This window comes from Cucurbita maxima, unplaced genomic scaffold, assembly GCF_002738345.1.
Source record: "Cucurbita maxima cultivar Rimu unplaced genomic scaffold, Cmax_1.0 Cma_Scf00005, whole genome shotgun sequence".
Taxonomy (NCBI): Eukaryota; Viridiplantae; Streptophyta; class Magnoliopsida; order Cucurbitales; family Cucurbitaceae; genus Cucurbita; species Cucurbita maxima.
Window position 1 is genome coordinate 2,001,252 of NW_019272021.1, and position 20,199 is coordinate 2,021,450.

Sequence of the window (20,199 nt, forward strand, 5' to 3'; positions counted from 1 at the left end):
AATTTAGTTTTATTAATTAATAGATGAAAGGGTAAGGGCGGTAAATTTACCATTTTCATTTAATGTCAATTTTATTGTTATTTTTTATTTTAGATTTTTGGACTGTTTTTGTGGGGCCTACCTTTTTGTCAATTATTGTGTTGGGGTGGGACCCTCGCTTTCTTCTCTAATAGGCTCGCTCGTGAACTTTATTAGGCTGGGATTCACAGGAATATTATGCTCACGTGTGGTGATGCTGGATTACATGACAGCCCAATCTACTTCCTTTCTTTTTTACTACTAAAATAAGCGTCACCTCCATTCGACATTGATGGATGGATGAATAACACGTGCCGTGTGACCTTATTTACACGTTATTTATGTTGTGATACTCTAATGAACTTTGTGATGCATTTATTTTCTCTTTGTTGGTTATGATTGCTATGTTAATATGATCATGTTTATGTCTCGTGAGACACAAATGTACCATGAATATATACGTATGTTTCAAAGGAATATATATCACGATGAAGATATAATGGTTCATCATATCATTGAACCATGATTTTTAACGTGGAACCTCGTGAATATTGTATGTCATATGATCATGGATTACTTCTCCAACATGTTATGTATTGGTGAGCACACCACAATATTATTCGTGTATCTTTCATTTTTGTTGGTTTTCTATATAGTTAGCGTGCACTAGCCCATAGGTTAGTCGATGAGGTATATTAATGAGTTCACAAAGTAGGTGTATGTGAACAAACGTGTAGAGAATTACTATATTAAAAGTGAGTAATGCATTATGTTTTGAGACGGACATGCATGCATTCCATTATTTTAAAGAATTATCGCTTTCATTTTAATTGGAAAATATAAAATGGACTCATAATTATTATTAAATAAATAACAAAGTAACATCGTGAAGACCAACCGGATGCTTCAATCAGTCTTTAGGTTATCGAGATTCTCATTCTACTTGAAACATTCTTATTTTTAGCTGCATAAGAACTAACCACATTCTTGCTTGTAAATTGCCTTTACTTTGTATACTAGATTTATTCATTACATCTTCTAACATCATCACATCATCATCTAACATCATCACATCATCATCTAACGTCATCACATCATCATACAACATTATCACATTGTTATCTAACATCATCACGTCATCATACAACATCATCATATCATCATATAACATAAAACATAAATGACGCGTGTAAGGGCCACTAGGCACGTGTCATCAAAACAAGTCTTCCGATCGAGCCGATAGTAAGATCACTTACTTGGTTGGCTTAGGTCGAAGCTGCTACGACTCATTAATGCTAGCTTAATGTTGATCTCTAAAATTTAATTCTCCATCACAACTCCAACTATCATAAATTAGAATTCTAACATGGAATTGTCTCACTAGTTTTGCATAAAATAATTTAAACTTACTCCTAATCCTTTAAATTAGCGACTCCCAAAATTTAAATTAGCTAAAAGGTAGTCATACTAATGTTACGGAAAAATTGAAACTAGGAGGAAAGGAATCGAGTATATCAAATCTAAGCCAAAATACTGATCTTGAGTCGTAAAAAAATACATTCTCTGACTAGTTTCGAATCGTTCAAATGGAATGGTAACCCGATTTTGTTTTCTAATTTCAAAATTTTGGATTATTAGATTAAAACGGTGAGAAAGCTTTTGATGTATAATGAATGGATGAATGATGGCACAGTAATTGGGGAGAAAGTTGGGGAAAGGATCTTACTCATTTCCCATCATGGATCTAATAATAAAGAGAACAATTAATAATAAACGAATAAAATTCCCTCTCTCTCTCTCTCTCTAAGGTATATACAAAATGATACTCTCCTTTTACCATGACACCCTTTTGCAATAGTTACCCACTTTTTTACCAAGTTTTCATTTTTAGAGAGAATAAAGAAAAGGGTATAGGAGTGTTGGAGTGAATTCTATCTGGTGAGTGATATTATCTACTTTGAACATAGGCCGGTTAGAAATCACGAATTTTCACAATGGTAAAATAAGCGAAAAAGCGACTTATACTAATAGAAATGTATTCCTTACCGGTAAACTTAAAGATGATTCCATGAATTAGACCAACAAAATTTTAAAACTTTTTCCAACAAAAGAAAGAAGAAGAAGAAGAGAGAGAGAGAGAGAGAGGAGACGACAGAAAGTGAAACATGAACAAGGGTTTCGCCAGCCGTAGGCTTCATTTCCTTTGCCTCTTTCTGTTTTTCTCTATTGTCCTTTAAACTATCAATTTCTCTCTCTCTCTCTCTCTCTCTCTCCTCTTTCTGGGTTTTGTTTTTGTTTGTTCATATTTTTCATTGATATTATCAATTTTTTTTTAAAAAAAAAGCCTCAAAATTGTCTCTTGGGTCACTGCCAATTCATCCCAAGCTTCAAATTAAGCACAAAAGATCAAAAAAGACGACTTTTTTGCTCGTTTCTTCGGATCGATCCCCCGTCTTCCAATTCTAATTTGTTTTCTACAAAATAAAAAGTTCGTTGTTTGAACAACCAGCAGCTATGGAGGACACTATGTCCAATTTAACTTCAGCTTCTGGTGAACCCAGTGCCTGCTCCGGCAACCGTTCCGATCAACTTCCGGCCAACTATTCCGGCCAGTATTTTTCTACCCCACCACCACCACCAAAAAAGAAGAGAAACCTCCCCGGAAATCCAGGTTTGTTTGTTTTTGTTTATGTTAATTGTTTCCTTGATTCTTTCATTTATGGATCTAACAATTAATTCGGTTGAATTTGGTGACAGACCCAGATGCCGAAGTGGTAGCTTTATCTCCGAAGACGCTGATGGCGACGAATCGATTCGTATGCGAGATCTGCAGCAAGGGGTTTCAGAGAGATCAGAATCTTCAGCTTCACAAAAGAGGGCACAATTTACCATGGAAGTTGAAGCAAAGAGCTAACAAAGAGGTTATAAGGAAGAAAGTTTATGTGTGTCCAGAAACAAGCTGTGTTCATCATGATCCATTAAGGGCTCTTGGGGACTTGACAGGAATCAAGAAGCACTTTTGTAGAAAGCATGGCGAGAAGAAATGGAAATGTGATAAGTGTTCTAAGAGGTATGCTGTTCAATCGGATTGGAAAGCTCATTCCAAGACTTGTGGCACTAGAGAGTACAGATGTGATTGTGGAACCCTTTTCTCGAGGTACAAAAATACTCACTAGGTTAAATTACAAATTCAGCTCTTAGTTCTTGTATAAATGCATCTAATCTAATGATTTAAGTGTGTTATTATCGATGTGTGAATGAGAGATATTATTGATCTAATACAAATATGAGGCCAAAAAGCTTCAATTATAGGTTAATTTAAATGCTTTTCATCTAATGGTTTAAGAGTGTTTTTATCGACATGAATGATATATTATTGTCTAATACAAATTTGAGGCAAAAAAGTTTAATTTATAGGTTAAATTACAAATTCAGACTAAGTTATCGTAAAAAGACCTCTAACCTAATGATTTAAGAGCGTTCTTATCGATATAAATGAAGTATTATTTATCTAATATAAATCTAAGGCCTAAAAGGTTAAATTTATAGGTTAGGCTTGATATGGGATGAACTAGTATGTTTAGATAAGTGTGAAAACCTATTAATGTATTGATATCATATTCATGTGTGCTTGATTCCATATTCATGTGTGCTTGATACCATATTCATGTGTGCTTGATACCATATTCATGTGTGCTTGATATCACATTCATATGTCCTTGATACCACATTCATATGTGCTTGATACCACATTCATATGTGCTTGATACCACATTCATATGTGCTTGATACCATACTCATATGTGCTTGATACCACACTCATGTGTGCTTGATACCATCTTCATATGTGCTTGATACCATCTTCAAATGTGCTTGATACCATCTTCATATGTGCTTGATACCACATTCATATGTGCTTGATACCACATTTATGTGTGCTTGGTCTTTTTATGAACAGGAGGGATAGTTTCATCACCCACAGAGCTTTTTGTGATGCATTGGCAGAGGAAAGTGCAAGAGCCATTACTACATCAAACCCAAATAACAATCAAAACCTTCCCATTTCTTCTTCAATCTCCCACCTAAACTTCCAAAATCCCTTAGATATCAACTCATTCTCTCTCAAAAAAGAGCACCAACAAATCCCAACCACCAACAATTTCAATATTCCCCCATGGATAGGCTGTCCCAGCTCAAGATCATCACCATTACATGATCATCAAAGCCTCATCATGATCAACAATGATCATGATCAAATTATGAACCCTAATAATCCTCTTCATCTAATTCCAAGCTCTTCCCCTTCTCCACATATGTCAGCCACAGCACTTCTTCAAAAAGCAGCTCAAATGGGAGCTACAATGAGCAATAGTAACAACAATGGTAACATGTCCTCCTCCTCCTCCTCACGTGACAATCATCATCAGATTTTGATGGCTGGCAGTGAAGGTGTAGGGCTTCCTCATGCTCTGCCACTCCACACGAACAAATCCAATAATTATAATGATTTTGAAGGGCCTTGTTTTGAATTAGAGAGATTTGGAGGGGGTTTTGAGAAAGATGAGATTTTTAGAGGCAGAAGTGATGAAGGGCTGAGTACAAGAGATTTCTTGGGGCTTAGACCTATTTCTCACACCGAGTTTTTGAATAATATTGCGGCCGTTGGTTATAGTAACTGCATCAATGGCGGCTCTCCTCAAACTCCTCGAACTCAATTTCATAACCAACCCGGCTGGCAAGGTTAGCTCATTTGTGTTTAAATTATATATGAAATGCATTTTTGTTTTGTTTTTTCTTTTTTCTACAAGGGTGAAGGACCACCACTTGTTGAATTAGGAATTTTTGGATCATAATATTCTATATGCTTTTGTATTTATGTTTATATACATATTTCAATGTATAATTCTTAGTGGATTCCTTCGTATGAATGGTGTAAGATCCCGGAGAAGGAAACACCCTTTATAAGGGTGTGGAAATCTCTTTTTAATAGATGCGTTTTAAAAACCTTGAGAGAAAGCCCGAGAGAAAAAAATATCTGCTAGTGGTAAATTTGGGTCTTTATAAATGGAACTAAAGTCAAACCCATATTTGGGATTTCTTAATTTCCTATGTATGATTAAAGAAAAGCCCTTTTGGAAGATGAGAAACCCTAGCTAGATTCATAAATTTTATTATTTTGCTACGTTTTAGTACGAAGGAGTAAGAGGATATAAACTTCTGACCTTAAAAGAGATAATACATGTCGATTATGATTGAGGTATACCGAGTCTCCACTAAATCTTTATGAGCTAAATCTTTGCACATTAACAAATAGAAGAAGAAGAAAAGTTGTTAGTATATGAAATTATAAGTTATAAAGTTATAAAGGGGAGAGAAAATGAAAGCATAGGATTCTTGAATGAATGAAAAGAATCTTGATGGGCAAAGGAGGGTACAAGTTAAGGCTTCTTTTTGGATAACCAAAAGCCAAAACAGAGAGATGCTGTTTCATACCTTATGTGGCTGCAGATGGGAACAAATCCCAAGGTACCATCTCTCTACGTCGAAAATGCGATATCTCATAGATTATCTCCAAATTTTTTAGTGTTACTTTTAAAAATTTATGAATATTTTTAGAACGTAAGACGGATAATAAAAATATTTTCGAAGCTTTTTAATTTAAACCCTTTTAAAGTTGATATTTTTTTAATACTTTATCTAAAAATATAAAAGGGGAGAGAGAGAGAGTAAAGGGATAAGAGCCATGCAAGAATGTGATAATTAGGGTATGATGAGAAAAAGTGGATTCTATATATTGGAGGGAACTTTATGGTAAAATAATTATATAAAGAATTAATTAGTGGGTTATGTGAGAGATTGTCACCTTTTCTAATATAAATTTTAAAAAATGAATGGTATTATATAGTGGGGGAGTGAAGGAACCACTTTGGCAAAAAGAAGGGTTAACAAACAACACTCAATCATACATTAATTCGACTTTAATTCAGTCGATAATACAAAATAATCAATCGACCCAGATGCTTTTAAGTTGATGTTATAGTAAAAATCAATATTAATTAGTGAGAAATGACATTATACGGATGTAAATATAAGAAACATGATCTACTTAGATAAAACATTAATTTACTAGCTAAAAACGGGTCGTTTCAATTAATAATTGAACGAGAACGAAGAACGAATATATGTAATTAAGAATGAAGGGCCCTCAATATTTTCCCAGTTCCGAAGTGATAAAAAGTTTGAAAAGAGACAATAAAGGTTTGGGTTTTGAAGAAAATGATGAAGATGAGAATAGACAAACATACCATTCTCTGATATAAATGTTTGCCACTTACTATAATATTCTGACTTTTATTTATTTATTTATTTGTCCCTTTTTGGTGTGTGTTTGTTTGGTCCATGTGAGAGTGTGGGGATATACTGAGAGTAGCAGACACAACCGTGAGGGCCTCATATTATGTATGCACACAACCGTGAGTCTGCTAATGTATATCATGAATTTGTAAGTAAAGAACAATATCTTATTGTTTGTTTTATATTGTAACATTTTCACGGTTTTAAAACACATATGTTAGGGAGAATGTGAGATTCTACATCGGTTAGGGAGGAGAACAAAACACTCTTTATAAGGGCGTGGAAACCTCTCGCCCAAAAGGAAAAGCCTAAAGAAACAATATCTGCCAATGGTGTAGTTGAGCTGTTACATAGAGGCTTCCACACCTTTATAAGTAATGCTTTGTTCCCCTCTTAATTGGTGTGGGATCTCACAATTTACCCCTTGGAGACTTAGTGAGGTTTCCACATTCTTATATGAAATGTTTCGTTTGCCTTTCTAATTGATGTGAGATCTCACAACCCACTACCTTTGGAGACACAGTCCAAACTCACCTCTAATGGATATTGTTCACTTTGACCCATTACATATCTTCATCAGCTTCACAGTTTTAAAACGAGATTTTCACGTGTAAATATTTATAACTTAAAAAAGAGAGAGAAACATATATGGCAGGCTTTTGGAAGATTTTAGTACAAACTTACTAAAAAAAATACTTTACAAAATCGTAAACATCATCATCATTTTGTTTCTTCACCTTCGTATTCATTACATTATCGAGGTTTCGTCTCGATAAAGCAGCCGAGTATTTACCATATTCAAGAAATTATATTTCGAAGTGTTTAAAATCATTTTTTTTTTAGCTCTCAAAAAATAATAAAAATAAATAAGCACTTGAAAAATAATTTCCAACGAACCCTAAATCATTTTTATAATTGGGCCAATTGACATTAAGCCCCATGAATTTGATGTGAGTTTAGATGGGCCAGCCCACATGTTTAGGCCCACGAAATGATATCAACACATAACCTTGAAAGCGGTCGGTCTGGTTCAGTTGGACCGGTCGGTTCGGCCAGCTGAATCGAAATTTCCTATCTCGCGTGGTTTAGCCATTTTGACTATGATTTTTGCTCCGATTTTATCAGTTCATAGTTTTTCTCAATGTAGGACATTTTTTAAGAGTTTTGCATATATCTAAGTAAGTGGTACTTCCGAACTTTAAAAAGCGTGTTATAGGAAGCCTAACAAGATGTACATTTCCAAGAATGAACGAACTGAAACTATGATTAGATATCCATATTTAGGTCTCTATTCATGATTTGACCATGCTTGTAATTTTCATATGGTTATACAAGAGTGATTAAGGTTTCGTCAACTAGACTCTAATCATAAACTTGACTTGAATGTCAATGGTCTGAATAACGCTAGAATTAGCTTATGACTTATGATTTATGATTGTACTCCGTAAGGATTATTAGGCAATTTTTCGATTAATTCCCTTTGAGTGAATTTGTCACGAAGGACAGGGGCTCACAATAGTACCTTAAAAGTTGTTTGAACTTTATCCATGCAAGAAATTTTTATATGGTTATATGAGAATGAATAGGGTTGGTCAACTAACCCCTAATCATAAACCTACCTCAATTTTCGAGGTTCGAATAGCTATAGAACTAGCTTTTAATTTATAACTGTACTTTATGGTAATTGTTAGGGAATTTGTCAGTTAATTTTCTTTTAGTGAACTTATCACAAGTGACACGAGTAACAATAGTATCTGTCACGAGTGCATGCATTTATGTATATTTTCATATGTTCCATGTAAAGTTAAAACATACTCTGAGGGTTATTTATATTATGATTAATACATTATATTATATGAAAGTTGAAGATTTTTTTTCCTCTTATATTTATATATATATTTGTTTTTATAGAAAATAATAAAAAGAGAGATCTGATGCATGTGATCCAATCAACCATGCTAATGATGCAAGCATGTTGGATGTTACAGATACCACATGTGCCACATTCTTTTTTTATACAATGGAAATTATTTTTATTTGTAAAATTAAAAAAAAAAAAAAAAAAAAAAAACAGTTTGAGAAGTTAAAAATAATTGGTTAGAATTTAATGATAGAATTACAAAAATAGCCATTGGCTTTAGTTTTAATTTTATTTCATGTATAAATTATGGAATATAATCTTAATAAATTGTTGGGTTATTAATATTAATCGACACTAATGGTCAAATTTTATCCGATAATTATTAAGTATAGTTGACCGACATTATTAAAATATAAGTATATAAAATATATTTCGTTAAATTACAAATTTAACACTATTTTTTACATTTATATTTGATTTTTTTGTTTTGTGTCTAATGTAGGTTCACGTGGATTTGGTGGTTAAAGCAGATGGGATAACTCCTAGTTACACTGGTCAGGTTGAGTTTGAAATTTTTTTTTTGGACTAACCCAAAATTTAGAGTTCGTAAGGTTGGTGACACAAACAACTCGAATAAAGCTCATAATCGGGTTGAATTTGGTTGTCCGATTGTTTTTTAAATTATTTTTAAAAAATCATACTTATTTACATTAGAGTAATAATCCAAATATCAAATATTCTTAATATTAGTAATAATCTTAGAAGTTTGGTTGGGTTGGATTGTAACCCTATTTTGAGTTGGAAAGGGACGAAATGGTAAAAAAGGAAAACGAAGGACAATAATTAAAATAAAAGAAAGAAAAAGAAAAGTAAATAAAAGGGAGTCCACCGACGTAATTGTTTATAGAGGGAATAATAATAATATATTTAAAAAGTATTTGTGTTATATTCCATATTAATAATAATAGCTCAATACATAACAAAATTTCTTTATTTAATTATATTCCATTACACAACAAAATTTAGAATATGACATTTCAACCTCTCCTTTTGAAAGCTGAGTCCACTCTATTTCCCTCTCTTAATCCCCTCTCTCTCTCTCTCTCTCTCCAATTTCTCTCTCTAGCTCGTTTTCATAAATTATTCAAATTAATCGTCAAATTATCGAAATAATGCTAAAAAAATTGTTTTAGAAACATTAGTAATGTAAATCGAAATTTGAATCTTAGTATTATGGTAGGTCGGAAGGGTAATATTGGTAATGCAAAGTATAATTATTTTCTTGATTAATTATTTTAATTAAATGTCCTAAAATTGCCTCCAATCAAAATATTTCAAATTATATATATAATTATTGATAATTAAAAAGAAAAAAAATCAAATTCTTACGCACAACTAAATCATCAGACTTAATTCCATTTACAAAATATTCTAAAGCGAAAATTAAATTTTCGGGAAATGAAAAATACAAAAGAAAAAAGAGTAATGATAATAAAATAAAACCGGAGACCTTTTTCTTCTTCTTCTGTGTTCTTCGTGTTCTTCAAATTTTCTTCTCTTCTGTTTTTAGATGGTCCATTTCCAGATCTTCACTCTAAGATCGACCTTACATTTTGCGCCTGAAGTTGAGGCGGTGGCCGGAGATTTACCGGTGGGAACGGTTACCGAGATTCCGTCGCAAGAAACTCTGATTCCGATTTTAGGGCTCTTGAGTGCTCCCATCTTCAATTTCACCTTTGTATCGAGTTGAATTTGTAACGGCAAGCCTTTCTTGCTCTTCATACTACTCTTCAAGGTGCTCACCGACGAGCTATCGAGTTGTTGGCGGTTGCTGATAATCGAGGTCTTCAACAGAGTGGTGTTCTTCGTATTGTGCACAAATCCAGGAATTACTCCGTCGCCGACATCGATTTCGTTGGAGAAGATTGAAATCGAGACCGGATTGTAAGTGAACACGAGTTTTTTGTTAGGGTTTCTGGCGGAGACGTTGAGATCGAACTTCGAATTGAGGAGTGAAGAGGAAGTGATGTTGAAATGGGAGAGTTTCACGGCGGAGACGGAGAAGGACGGCCTCTGAGGGCGGTAGATTAGGTAAACGACGGCGGAGGCAACGGCGAGGAGGAAGATTAGGAGGATGAGAATTAGGGATAACCAGAGGCAGACAGAGCAGCAGCAACTGCGGCTGCGGCGTCGGCGGTGGTATGGCTGAGGACGGTAAGCAGGGCGGCTAGCGCCGTAGAGTTGGGACTTGGTGGCTGGAAATGGAGCGGTCTTGGCCGCCGGAGCGCCGTTAGTGGCAGCGGCAGCGGCGGCGGCGTTAGGGTGGACTCTGTCCGTCATTGGGGATGGAGAAGGGAATTTGGGAGATGATGGATTTATTTCAGTGAAATCAAAATGGGATTTTAAAGAAGGGTTTTTAAAAAGACGTCTTCTGCCTTTTTCAACCAATTTTAGAGAGAGAGAAAAAAAAAAGATGAGAGAATATGATAAATAAAAAATTAATTAATTTTAAATAAAACATAGAAATTTGTGAGATTTTACATATTAATTGGGTTTAATTTGTGCCATTTATTTATTTATTTTCTGTATTTTTTTCCATCTTTTTAATTAATATCAAGGTTTTTTTTATGTCATTAAACTTTCAAATTAATTAAATAAATAATACAATTTTAAATAATTGTCAACATGTTAATAACTTAGTTTGAGACATGCATTAGGTGAGTGAATATTACGCAATAAAAAAATGTAAAATAATTTCAATAATATTTTATATTCATATTTAGTTAATTTGTACATGTTTAAAACATTATATATATTTATATTTTTTAATACTTTTGGGCTTTAATTATTATTGGGTTTTTAATATATAATGTCATTTGTCCGGTTGTCCCATGGTCACCAACAACTTTTAGCGGTTATAAAATAAAGATTAATAAAAAAAAATGTTTTTAAAAATTAAATATAAAACATTTTAAAGTTTAAATTATAAAATAGGTGGGGTATTTTTAAAAATAAAAATTGTGAAATTTAACAACCATTCCTTGCAAAAAGACAATTTATTATGAATTGTTTGAAACTTTCTAGAGAGCTCATCCCTGAAATGTAATTAAATTCGATGAAAATTATTTTTTGAGAATATATATATATATTATAAATTGCTTTGATTACTATTGAACTATTGAGTTTTAATATTTGAATTTAGTAGAATATTTTATTATAAGATATACTATAAACGTTTAATATAAATTGAAAATATTAAAATAAATAAATAAATAGCATTAAAGTTTTATATCAAATTGAAAAATCTAATTTAAAATTGAAGATTTTTTTTTTCTTGAAATGGTTTGAAATTATAATGCTATTATCTAATAATTTTTATAATTATTAGTAACAATTTTAAAATAAAACTATATATATGTTTTTTTCTAAAATTTCTATATAATTTTCTTTAATAATTTTTATAATTTTAAAATTTATGAAACTAAATTGAAAATTTTAAAATTATGTAAATGATAGGGTCATTTAGGTAATTTGAATTATTTATAGTATAAGGTTATTTTTTGAAAAGAAAATTGAAATATTTGAGAGATTGGGAGTTGGATTAAAGGAAAGGAAACGCGTAGAGAGTGAAAGTCAACCAAACACAGATGGCTCCACCTCACCCTCTCACTCCCTAATTAACCGGAGCGTGCGAGACACGTGCCACACTTTAACTCAATTTCCAGATTTACCCTTTTGATTTTCGCACCAAATGCACAATTATATATAAATTAAAATTAATCATATTCTTTTCATTCATATACCAACCCATCATTTATTAATACATTATTTTGGATTTAAAAAAATATATATTATTGTTCTTATTATTTTAATTGGTCAAATAATTCATAGGCGTTTGTTTGTTTTTAAAAATTAAAACTTGATATTCTTAAATTCAGACTTTCAGTTACATATTCATACCTACCAATGGGTGCGGATCTAAACCAATTAAATTAAAGATATTTTTTGTATTTATTTTTCCAAAGTCAAAAGAGTTTTTTTGAATATTCAACGGATGTGTCCAGCCTGTAAGATAAATTATATTATAAAATTTTCAAAAATGGTAATAAAAATGAACTTGGAATATTATTGTTCCCTCACTACCATTCAAAAAGAAAAAGACATGCATGCACACGACCAGATAATTCTTTGACCCTACTGTTCTAGTTAAGAAGTTAATCATTGGTTTGTAAGCACATTTTCATTGGATCGAGACCTTTTGGTGCAACTAAAAACAAAGTCACGAGAGTTTACGTTCAAAATGGACAATATCATACAATTGTGAAGGTTCGTAATTTCTAACACCCACTACATTTCCTCAATCATACTAAATTTTAAGTAAGCGCTCACCATGGCTTTACTTCCAAAGACTTCTAAACTCTTTATTCTTTTCGTTGGGACTCGTAGATTTGCTAGCCTTCGAGTGCACAAACCAAAATAATGCCAAATTTGGCAAGATGGTACCTTGAAAAGACAAGAACAAGTGGCCTATATGGATGTCAATAATCCTGGAAGTACATTGTTTTTACTTGCTAAAGTAGCATTAAAATGAATGACAGATATGGGGATTGCATCGTAACCTGGACAAGATATTGTTTAAATATGTAAGCAAAATAGGAATGGAAAGCTGTAAGAGGCTGTACAAGGTTTTGTTCTGTGTGGCATTTGTCTGTTTAGATCGTCTTCACTGGAATGACTTTTTGTTCTAAAATCACTTGTCTTTCTTTATCCACAATTCTCTTCAGATCAAAATAGTACCCTTCTATTATAAATGGTTGTAAAATTGTCCAAATATGCATGTCCTAATAGATATCAGATTTCAAAGAAGAAACAAAAATGATGACATATCTAGAAGCAGGCTTGGAATGTTTAGAAGTTTATATGGGATAAAACCTTGTATGCATTGCCCAAACCAAGCAAGCCAAGATCCTACAATTTTAACTACTTAGATAGATAGGAAGATGAGATGACATAATTACATTTTCACAATAGAAACTCGACACACGCCTATTGCGATATCTGCCATACCGGAGTGCAGACACGCCGCCTATAGATCAGCTCCCTGTCCCAGTCTATCCTTCAAAATCTTCAGCCCCATGTACCTGCAGTACAAGTAAAGTTACTATTTCATGATCCTTGATGTGTATGCCTAACTTTGTTGCTTAGGATTCTAGTCTAAATTTCTAATGAGCAAATGAACTGATTTTTACCCTTACCTTCCCATCATCATGACAGTGGCTTGAGGATTGGTTCCAGGAGATTCGCTAAAGGTTGATCCATCAACAACACGGAGACGGGAAACGCCGAGGACCTTGTAATCGGGGCTCACTACCTTGCCTACATGGCACCCTCCATGGTAATGCCAAATTGAGATCACAGTGTCTCTGCAGAACTGCTCTAAAGACTTCGTGTCATTGGTATGCTTTGGAATGAGATTGACATTGGCCTTCACAGTTGCATTAAGTAACTTCTCAATGGTTTCCCTAGTGTTTTTTGTGAAATCTGTGAAGTGTTTTGACTGCACAACTTTTGCTGCCATGCGAATGCCATCAACGCACCGGTGAAGATCATATGGGTGGTTGAAGTAGTTGAAGGTCACGGTTGGGTTGTCATCAACATTGGTGTTAGCCAAGGTAAGTTGCCCTGTCGATAAGGGATCGGCAATCTTTTCGAGAATGAAACCTCCCCAGAATGCCTCTTGAGGTAAATTGCGCTTCGTTTTGATGTAAGCTTGGGCGGCTTCCCAGGTTCTTTGCTTTGGAGGAATGGTGGATAGTTGCCCAATCTGGTTACATAACAAATTCAAATCATCGTAAAACCACTAGAATAGTTACCAACTTCTCATTAAGTAATCAATATATCATTGATTTCATGACTTAAATAGCTTGTTTCATGTGTCTCCCAGAACACGGTTCGAAAAGATTGCAACAATTTCATTTATTTTTCTGAGGTACTTATGCTTTTGGCATTCTGTTCTTTGAAACATGTAACGAATCACGGCTGTTAATACTTGTAGATCATTAAGATGTCAATATATGAATGATTGGTCCTAATGACTAGAAAATAAAATGATGAAATCAGGAATATAAGAAAGGTAGCTTACTTCAGCAGACATCATCCCGTGGTTGCATCGAATGCTATCCGAAGACTGGCCAAAGCCACTGCTAGATTCAATGTAGACACCAAACTTAGTAATCCCAACAGTCTGTATAAGTGATTTCTTAATGGGTCTGTTGGTGGGAACAAAAACAGTGTTCATAGGATTATCAGCCATGCCTTTCCCAACAAACTCATTGTCAAGCACCACTGATATGTTCAACTTTTCAAGATCTGCTCTTGGCCCAATTCCACTCAGCAGCAACATTTGAGGTGACCCAAGTGCTCCAGAAGATAAGATAACCTCACTCTGCCGCCTGTTTCTTAGAACTGCTTCATGTCTATTCCCATTTTCATCCTTAAAGATCACTCCCACTGCCTTTGGTTGCTTTCCTGCACAAATCATTTACACAGATTCACTTCAATTTTGAAGTTATTTTGTTCACTATTTCAACGTTTATAAATAACATAGTTTCTTTTCAAATCCACACAATACTCTTCATTTTCTTTTGGAATTTAACCAAGACTACATGGAAAGACAGAATTATATAGATCAAGTTCAGTCTCTCAACTGTCAGTCTCTACTAAATAACAGGTTCCTATGTTAATAAATGGCAAACCAGAAGCTATCATCAGAAGTATATGAACAAAGAACTCAATGAGCACAACCAAGTAGGAGCTAAATAGATATAAAATTGTGGGCCAAAGCTTCTAATTAAAAAGAAAATGAGTCCACAAACACTTAATATAGCAAACAGAGGATTCCCCGGCATTTTGACAATCAGTTTGTGTGCAATGCGGCTCAACATACCTGTGGTATCAAATACAATATTGAGGACAGTGGCATAAACCAAGACGGTAAGCTTGTGGGGGTCAGCAGTGGCCAAAAGTTCGGCGGCGGTGTGACGGCGGCCGAAACGGTCGAAGATGGTGCCGCCAAATTTGGTGCCATAGAGATGATCGTAGGTGAAGCCATTGAAAGGCGAGACGCCAACATCCAAAAGACTGTCTCTGAAAGCTCTCTGCCATGGCGTGAGCTTGGGGCGGTGAACAATCTGGTTCTCGATCCATGGGTATGATTCATTCACAAGCTTCGCGTCCCAACCCACTTTCTCTATGAACCTGAAACCAAACCATAAAAGTTTATGAGATTGTCAGGTTGGGATGGGCTCATTAGGCTTCTATTGGGCTCAGGGTTGGGCCGTTAGCAACTGGGTTGGGCTTCTGGCCCATTAAAAATAAAAAAATAAAAACAGTTTATATTTTAGATTATTACGTCATAAATAAAAGGAAGAGATTTGGATGTTTAAAAATAATAATAATAATAATAATAGAGAAATCTACTTAGGTCAAAATGGTTCACCTAACTCACTTTGGGAAAATATTAAATAGGAGAGAGATAGACTGTCGTTTAATTAATACATTAAAAATGGGAAGATGGAATCTTAAATGTTTTGAATTTATTGTACTATATGTCATTATTATTAATGTGTCACTATTATTTATACATTTTTTTTTAATAAATTCGTGTCCTAAAATATTTTTTTAGACTCAATCTATTCGTTCGGTTTTGAATTTTTTTTAATTTAAATAATTTTTATTAAATAACGAACATAATCCAATCCAACCCAACTATAAAATATTGGGTTGTGTTGTTCGACTTATTTATAAAAAGAATTATTTTTAAATAAAAATAAAATATTAATATTTACGACATTTATTTATTTATTTTGTCTCTACTTCACTAAATAACGATAATAATCTTCTCTTAATTCCAATTAACTCTCTATTTATACTCTAATCATCATTAAAGATGGAAACCTAATTGATTTAACATCTCAAATCTTTCACTTGCCCCATTCCATCTTTATGGGAAAAAACTAACCCTATTAAATGATAACAAAACAAAAATCTTTGTATACTTATTTGTCTATGTTCATATACGGTAAGTATCTAACGATGGAGGGTCTAAAAGCCGAGTAATAAACTAAATATCAATTGGTTAATATAAATGTTCTCGAATAAGAGATTTAGAGTTTTTCAATCTTCCACTTCAGTCACGGTTGATCGTTTAAACTAAACGAAGTTTACTACTTAACTTTGAAACTCTGACACGGGTTTTCAAGAGTGTACCTTGAGCTTGCTCTCGTGTAGAAACCAGCGTTAATGCACGTGCCACCGCCCAAAACCCTAGCCCGAGCATTGAGAACTCCATCAGTAGAAATGAAGGCTTGGGAAGCAGAAGTGGGTGAAATGTCAGCTAAAGTTATATGAAAGTTGCTCAAAAATGACACATTTGAATTGGCAAAAGGGACTCCCCCTCTTTCTAGCAATAGCACATTGAATTTCTTGGACAATGTGGCTGCCAAGGGACACCCGGCTGTGCCTCCCCCTACAATTATATAGTCATAAACGCTCTCCCCGTGCCTCGATGAATATGTCGACGATGACAACGACGAGAACGAGCTCGCTCGTTTGATAAATGGATATCGGAATTCGGAGTACGATTTTGCCCCTACAAATTCAAAATGTGATCTCGATAATCCGTTTCAAAACTGGAAAAGGAAAAAAAAAAAATATAGAAGCTTCTTACCTTGAGAGGAAGGCGAAAGAAGGAGGAGAAAGAGAGAGAGAAGGAGAAAGGGAATGGTAGTGTGGAGTTTCTGTGCACCAACAAAAGCCATTGGAGGATGGAAGTTTTGTTTTTGCCGAACGCCAAAGTTTAGAGCTCCCTTTAAAGCACTATATGTGGCTGCCTCTGGTTGGTCTTGCTCTTACTTAGGTCACCCATGTGTATATATATATATAAAAATTGGAATTTTTGTGGCAAAAAAGATTGCCACGCTGGATTATAACTACTCAGATCCTCACCGTCTGATCAACCACGTCAGCCATTCGATTATTGTTCCTTTATGACACCCATTTTTCTTTTTTAACGTTTTTGGTATTTTCCCTAAAAGCTTCAAATATTTTCTCAAAGACAATTTGTTCGTTGTATGATGCTCATGGCGTCGTGTCCTGAACAATATCTCCGCATGTGAATGCAACTAAAAAAATGTAACCGTAACAGCTTAAGCTCATTATTAGTAGATATTGTTTATTTTGGCCTGTTACATATTACTGTCGATCTCACGATTTTTAAACGTGTCTGTTAGAGATAGGTTTCTACATTTTTATAAAGAATGTTTCGTACACCGCTCCAACGAGCCAGTGTCCTCGTTGGCACATTGCTCAAAATTTGGCTCTAATACCATTTATAACAGCTCAAGCCCACCACTAACAAATGTTGTCCGCTTTGGTCCATTACATATCGTTGTCGGCCTCACGGTTTTAAAACACGTCTGTTAGGAAGAAGTTTTTACCCCTTATAAGGAATGTTTCGTTTCCCCAATCTCATATAACACATTTATAGATTATAGGTCATCATTCAAATAGTCGCATATCTTCTTATTATAGCAAATAGTCTTTTGATTAAAGACTTAATATTTTAATCAAGAATCTATCCTTTACCAAAAATCAAAACTTACCCTCTCAATTCGAGCTTATAATCTTTTAATCAAATTTCGATTCTAGAAGCTTCTATCATGTACACGACCCAGAACTCTACCAAAGGAAGTAGAAAGTAGGGTTTTGGACATGGGAAGTTCGAGACCACACCTATTACATCGACAGCCGAAAAGGGTTATAAGTTTGAAGTGTCCTAAAAATTGGCATCCTTGTTGGGCACCATTTAAGAATTACAGGTTGGTAAACATGTCAATAAAGGAACCTGACATGTATGGTTGTCCATTCAGTTGCCAATATCTATCTTGGAACTTATAGATATTGACAACTAAATATATCATATTTGATCTTTTGTTATAGGTAAATATCTAGTTTGATTATAAATAAAGAACTTTCATATTATTTAAATAGTGATTTTAGCAAATATTTTCACTTAGTCCGGGATGATAGCTAGCTAGTAATTGATGTTGTTGCTACCAACCAAAGCAAAATCGGATCATATCAAATTATTTCAATAATTCTTTGGGTAAATCCATTCCCTCTACGCAATCAATTCATAATGTATACCATTATTTTATGAGTCGTTTGTTATGAGCATTATTGTTTCTCATTAATGCCATTTTTTTCCTTTCTTGATGTTTTTCTCTTTTTTTCTCACTAATGTATGTCTGTTTATATAAAAGTTCATTCAAATTTTTGATAATTTATGTGACACTCGAGTAAACGAGAGATATATGAATGAACCAACACCACATTCGAACGAGAGTGATCCTGAGGATAGGGAGATTAAAAAATACTTAAAAAAAGTTTAAATGACTGCTTATACTAAAAAATACTTAAAAAAATACTTAGGAATTTCATGGTTAAACGTGGTTTACTGAACAATTTTAGGTGATGTCCTAGAAATTTTTCTGAAATGCATGTGAGTAAGGTATAGAAGGCAGGAAAATATGACAAAAACCAACCAACTTAAAACTCGAGTTATTTTTCGTCCCTAAACAACCACTCACATTTACATAGTTCTAACGCGGTTTGTAAGTAATATTGACGTCAATACATTATTAAGAGAGAAGAAAATTCAAACGATTATTTATGAGGAGAGACATGAATACGTAGCCACTCAAATTATGTTCGGGTTAGCTTGAAACTCGAATTTTACGTGCAAAAAAAGCACGAGAACTCTACGATATCAATAATAAGTGTAAGTAGCATATGCACACACCAACCAGCCATATGCATTTAATATAAGAGAAGCAAAAATGAGTAAATTCAACATACCTACCCTCTTCCACAAAGGTGAGCTTTGCATTAAATCTTGGTCTGCCCCTTCTGAATTCTTGTCTCTAATTTGCAATGCTTAATTTCCAATTTTAAGTTCTTCATTTTACCTTATTTTCCAACATTTATTACAATCATTATCACAAAAATAACACACTTTCTTCACCATAATTATAAATAACCCTATAGTTTTTCATTAATTCTTGAATTTGATTGAAATTTGTTGGCTTTCAAAAAGAAAATAAGCGTTATAATCAAACGGGTGGATGGGAGGTAGTGATTTGAATCGACAACGTTCCAAAGTTAATTTATAAATTTAGTATATGACTTTCGATATCAGTGAGTACTTTATCTTTAAACTTTTAAAATTATAAATTTAGTCTCTAAACTTTTAAATATTTTAAAATTTATAGATTTTTCAAACACAAAATTCATTATAAATAACACATTTAAAGTTTATCTAATAGAGAAATTAAATTTTAAAAAGTTTTATATTTTAATAATTAAATTATATTCTCATAAATAAAGTTCTTTTATTATTTTTTTCCTTACAAAGTAATTCAAAAAATTATACTAATTTATTTATTTTTTTAAGTTAGAAAATTATACTTAATATTGATTTATATTTATTTATATTAAAATTTAAATAAAAAAACGCTTTTCAACAAGCCCAAAAGACAGGTCCAGAGCAAACAGTTAGTTTTATGTTGGGCCGTAAGCCCACGCAAGAATCAATTTTAAGGAAAATAATTTTTTTAAAAGAAAAAAATTGAAATATCTTTTGGTTTTATTTTAATGATACATTTTAATTCCGCTAAAAAAAAATAACAATTTTTTTCTAAAAAATCTCAAAAACACTTTCAAAACAGACACTAGCGTTCATACTTTGTTTCAAAAATATCCTTAAATTGACATTTTTTGTCATTTTGAAAAATATAATTTTTTTTTTTTAATAAAAATAAAGTGTATTCGGGATTGATCGATCCTTTTTCTTAATAAAATGATGACAATTAACTCGACCAATAAGACATCGAGAATCTCGATACTAT

The 20,199-nt window shown here is 33.3% G+C and overlaps 3 protein-coding genes across 3 annotated transcripts; 1 reads left to right on the forward strand and 2 right to left on the reverse strand.

The window, feature by feature from the left end:
- The first annotated feature begins 2,126 nt into the window (after positions 1–2,126).
- LOC111479934 (protein indeterminate-domain 7-like) lies at positions 2,127–4,939 on the forward strand. Its single transcript, XM_023124848.1, has 4 exons — positions 2,127–2,205; positions 2,531–2,689; positions 2,776–3,175; positions 3,977–4,939. Exons 1-4 carry the CDS (start codon positions 2,184–2,186, stop codon positions 4,761–4,763), a joined length of 1,368 nt encoding a protein of 455 aa, XP_022980616.1. The 5' UTR covers positions 2,127–2,183; the 3' UTR covers positions 4,764–4,939.
- Positions 4,940–9,744: 4,805 nt separating this feature from the next.
- Positions 9,745–10,647, reverse strand: LOC111479991 (NDR1/HIN1-like protein 13). Its single transcript, XM_023124930.1, has one exon. It carries the CDS (start codon positions 10,571–10,573, stop codon positions 9,800–9,802), a length of 774 nt encoding a protein of 257 aa, XP_022980698.1. The 5' UTR covers positions 10,574–10,647; the 3' UTR covers positions 9,745–9,799.
- Positions 10,648–13,013: 2,366 nt separating this feature from the next.
- LOC111479901 (protein HOTHEAD-like) lies at positions 13,014–17,148 on the reverse strand. Its single transcript, XM_023124804.1, has 6 exons — positions 16,962–17,148; positions 16,502–16,883; positions 15,180–15,490; positions 14,376–14,761; positions 13,489–14,057; positions 13,014–13,374 (listed from the first exon to the last, which is right to left on the reverse strand). The coding sequence occupies exons 1-6, from the start codon at positions 17,050–17,052 to the stop codon at positions 13,320–13,322; spliced, it is 1,794 nt and encodes a 597-aa protein (XP_022980572.1). The 5' UTR covers positions 17,053–17,148; the 3' UTR covers positions 13,014–13,319.
- Between the last annotated feature and the right edge of the window lie 3,051 nt (positions 17,149–20,199).

Coding starts and splice junctions, on each gene's coding strand:
- LOC111479934 (XM_023124848.1), top strand. CDS start 2,184: ATGAACAAGGGTTTCGCCAGCC. Junction 2,206..2,530: donor GAACAAGGGTTTCGCCAGCC/GTAGGCTTCATT, acceptor AACAACCAGCAG/CTATGGAGGACACTATGTCC. Junction 3,176..3,976: donor TGTGGAACCCTTTTCTCGAG/GTACAAAAATAC, acceptor TTTTATGAACAG/GAGGGATAGTTTCATCACCC.
- LOC111479991 (XM_023124930.1), bottom strand. CDS start 10,573: ATGACGGACAGAGTCCACCCTAACGCCGCCGCCGCTGCCGCTGCCACT.
- LOC111479901 (XM_023124804.1), bottom strand. CDS start 17,052: ATGGCTTTTGTTGGTGCACAGAAACTCCACACTACCATTCCCTTTCTC. Junction 16,884..16,961: donor TCTTTCGCCTTCCTCTCAAG/GTAAGAAGCTTC, acceptor TTGAATTTGTAG/GGGCAAAATCGTACTCCGAA. Junction 13,375..13,488: donor ACTGTCATGATGATGGGAAG/GTAAGGGTAAAA, acceptor CTTGTACTGCAG/GTACATGGGGCTGAAGATTT.